A 3,764-nucleotide genomic window follows, 5' to 3' on the forward strand; every position below is an offset into this window, starting at 1 on the left:
GGGAAGGACGGGAGGATGTGAGGGAGGACGGGGCCGTCGGGGGGGAGGACGTGGGGGAGGACGGGCCTCGTCTCAGCGCGTCCCCGTCCTCCCCCCGCAGATCTGGCGTCACATGCTGGGCCTGGGCCTGACCCCCGGCCCCCACAGCTACAACCTGCTGCTGATGGCGGCCCGCGACTGCGGCGGCGGCGACGGCGGGACGCGAACCCGCGGCCCCGAGGCGGGGGACGGGAGCCCCGACGCGCCCAGCCCCGCCGCCGCCGGGCTCCTGGCGCCGCTGGGGGGCCCCGCGGGGGTCCTGGACGGCCTGTCCCGCTGGGGGCCGCCGCGCCGCGACACGCGGACGCTGCTGGCCGAGCTGTGCGAGCCCGGGTTCGAACCCGCGCTGCTGCGCCTGCCCGACGGCCCCGACGGGGGGCCCGACCTCGCCTTCTTCAACGCGCTGGTCCGCAAGAGGAGCCGCCGCGGGGACCTGCAGGGCGCCAAGGTGCGGGCGGGGCCGCCGGGGGCCCCCGGTTCGAACCCGCCCCACGCGCCCCAGGCCGGCCCCGAACCCGCCAGCCCCGAGGGAGGGCGCGCCCGGGGCCAGCGGGCAGCAGAGGGGAGGCTCCGCCCACCAGCCTGGGAGGCTCCGCCCACCGGGGCGTGGTCGCCGCAGCCGCAGCCACTCAGAGCGAGCCGGGAGCAGGGCCTGGGCTTGGCCACGCCCACGGCCTGGGGGATGGATCCGCCCTCTGTGGGCGTGGCCTGCACCCACAGTAATGGCTCTATACAGGGCAGCGATGGCCCCGCCCACAGTGGGCGTGCCCTCCATCCACAGTAATGGCTGCTAAGAGCGCAGAGATGGCTCCGCCCTCTGTGGGCGTGGCATTCACCCACAGCAATGGCTCTTTATAGGGCAGGGATGGCTCCGCCCTCTGTGGGCGTGGCTTTCACCCACAGCAATGGCCGCTTAGGGCCTGGATCCCCGCAGCCGCGGGTTCGAGGCCAGCCCCTGCCCGGCTGTCATAGAGCCCCCGCAGCCGCGGGTTCGAGACCAGCCCGTGCCCCCCCCCCCCCCCCCCCCCCCCCCCCGCAGGCGCTGCTGCCCCTCCTGGCCAAGAAGGGCCTGACCCCCGACCTGCGCACCTTCTGCGGCCTGGCCTTGGGCTGTCGGAGGGCCCGGGACGGCCTGCAGCTGCTGGCGGACCTGAAGGTGAGGTGGGGGGGCGGGATCCGAACCTGGGGAGGAGGGGGAGGAGGCGGGATCCGAACCCGGGGAGGAGGAGTAGGTGGGATTCGAACCTGTGTAGGCGGGTTCCGAACCCGGGAACCCGGGGAGGAGGCGGGATCCGAACCCGGGCCCCCACGCTGACCCCGCACCCCCCCTCCCCGCAGAGGGCCGGGCTGACCCCCAACGCCCACGTCTACAGCGCGCTCATCCACGCGGCCCTGCGCGCGCTGGACTACGCCTACCTCATCCGGGTCCTCCGGGACATGCGGCGCGCGGGGGTCCCCGCCAACGAGGTGGTGCTGCGGCAGCTCGAGTTCGCGGCCCGCTACCCGCCCTCCTTCGACCGGGTACGGCGGGTGTGGGGGAGGGGCTGGGGCTCGAACCCGGGGACTCGGGAGAGACGGCCGCCGGCGGCGGCGGCAGCCGGAGGCCCCGCCCTCGGCCCCTCCCACCACCGTCCCAGCCACCGGCCATCTGGTCGACCTCCCTGTCCTCATCCCAGACCGATTGTCCATCTGGTCGACCTCCCTGCTACCTCCCGGCCCCACCGTCCATCTGGTCGACCTCCCTGCTACCTCCTGGCCCCACCGTCCATCTGGTCGACCTCCCTGTTAGCTCCTGGCCCCATCGGCCATCTGGTCGACCTCCGTCCCATCATCCCAGACCTATCGGCCATCTGGTCGACCTCCCTGATAGCTCCTGGTCCCATTGTCCATCTGGTCAACCTCCCTGATAGCTTCCTGCCCCACCAGCCATCTGGTCGACCTCCCTGTCCTCATCCCATGACCATCTGGTCGACCTCCGTCCCATCATCCGGCCCCACCATCCATCTGGTCGACCTCCCTGCTACCTCCTGGCCCCATTGTCCATCTGGTCAACCTCCCTGCTACCTCCTGGTCTCATTGTCCATCTGGTCGACCTCCCTGCTACCTCCTGGCCCCACCGTCCATCTGGTCGACCTCCCTGCTACCTCCTGGTCTCATTGTCCATCTGGTCGACCTCCCTGCTAGCTTCTGGTCTCATTGTCCATCTGGTCGACCTCCATAGCGTCTCCAGCCCCACCAGCCATCTGGTCGACCTCCCTGCTAGCTCCTGGCCCCACCGTCCATCTGGTCGACCTCCGACCCATCTACCAGCCCCATCGGCCATCTGGTCGACCTCCCTCTCCTCATCTCAGGACCATCTGGTCGACCTCCCTGTTAGCTCCTGGCCCCACCGTCCATCTGGTCGACCTCCGTCCCCTCATCCCAGGACCTTCTGCTCGACCCCTCCCCTCCCAAGCCCCCGCTGCCGTGCCCTGGTTGGGGGGGGGGACGGGGGTGGGTTGTCGGTGCCACCATGCCCTCCGGTGCCCGCGTCGCTCGCCCTGACGCCTCCTCCCCCCTCTCTCTCTCTCTCTCTCTCTCTCTCTCTCTCGTGCCACAGTACAGGGAGAAGAACAGGTACCTGGAGAGGATCGACGGCTTCCGCGCCTACTACAAGCAGTGGCTGCGGGCGGTGCCCGCCGAGGAGACCGAGGGGCCCGGGCACCGCGGGCACCGTGGGCACCGCGGGGACGGCGACGCGGAGGGGGGAGGAGGGCGCGCGGCCGGGGGACGCCCGGGCCGCGGCGGGCCCTGCGGGACGGCGCCCCTAGACGGCTTCGTGCCCGCCTGATGCCCACCCTGCGCCCTCTGCCCATCCTCCCTCTGCCCACCCTGCGCCCTCTGCCCGCCCTGTGCCCTCTGCCCACCCTGTGCCTTCTGCCCACCCTGTGCCCTCTGCCCACCCTGTGCCTTCTGCCCACCCTATGCCCTCTGCCCTGCGGGACGGCGCCCCTAGACGGCTTCGTGCCCGCCTGATGCCCACCCTGTGCCCTCTGCCCACCCTGTGCCCTCTGCCCGTGCCCACCCTGCGCCCCTCGCCCCGCCCAGAGACGACCCACAGGCGGGTGCGGAGGTTGGAGACGCGAAGGCTTTATTTCCCCGGGGGGACGGGTGGGGAGGGGAGGGGGCGGGGGGCACCCCGGGCCCCGCCGCGTGGAGGGTGGGAGAAGATGCTCCGGGCACGGTGCTCCGTCGGGGGGGGGGGGGGGGGCACGGGGGGCGTCAGCCCGAGCAGCCGCGGCAGCCGCAGTGCGTGCACTCGATGATCCGGCCCTGCGGGACGCGGGGGGAAGGGAGGGAGGGAGGGAGGGTGAGCGGGGAGGGAGGGCCCCGTGCCCGCCTGTGCCCACCGGGTGCCCACTGCAGCCAATAAAGCCCCGCGAGCCTCCGTCCCGTCTCCTGTCCGTCTTGGGGGGCGATGGGGGGAGGGGGGCGAGCGGGGAGGGACCTTGTGCCCACCCGTGCCCACCCGTGCCCGCCGTGTGCCCGCTGAGGCCAATGAAGCCCCGCGAGCCTCCGCCCCGTCTCCTGTCCGTCCCGGGGTCCCCGCTGGGGGCCAGGGCCGCCGGTGGGGGGGGGCGACCCTGGGGCATCTGGGCAGGCCCGCCCGCCCGCCCGTGGGCACCGGGGTTGGCACCCGTCCCCCCCGAGGCTGGCCCCGTCCCCCCGAGGCTGGCACCGGGCTG

At 73.1% G+C, this 3,764-nt stretch overlaps 1 protein-coding gene across 1 annotated transcript; it reads left to right on the forward strand.

The window, feature by feature from the left end:
• Positions 1–47: 47 nt before the first annotated feature.
• Positions 48–2,955, forward strand: Ptcd1 (pentatricopeptide repeat domain 1; the record flags this gene model as incomplete). Its single annotated transcript, XM_055605022.1, has 4 exons — positions 48–487; positions 1,079–1,195; positions 1,378–1,560; positions 2,639–2,955. Coding segments are annotated over 4 exons (971 nt in total), but the record flags the coding sequence as incomplete, so codon positions are not given.
• Between the last annotated feature and the right edge of the window lie 809 nt (positions 2,956–3,764).

Source organism: Psammomys obesus, unplaced genomic scaffold, assembly GCF_907164565.1.
Source record: "Psammomys obesus unplaced genomic scaffold, mPsaObe1.curated_primary_1811, whole genome shotgun sequence".
In the NCBI taxonomy this organism is placed as follows: domain Eukaryota; kingdom Metazoa; phylum Chordata; class Mammalia; order Rodentia; family Muridae; genus Psammomys; species Psammomys obesus.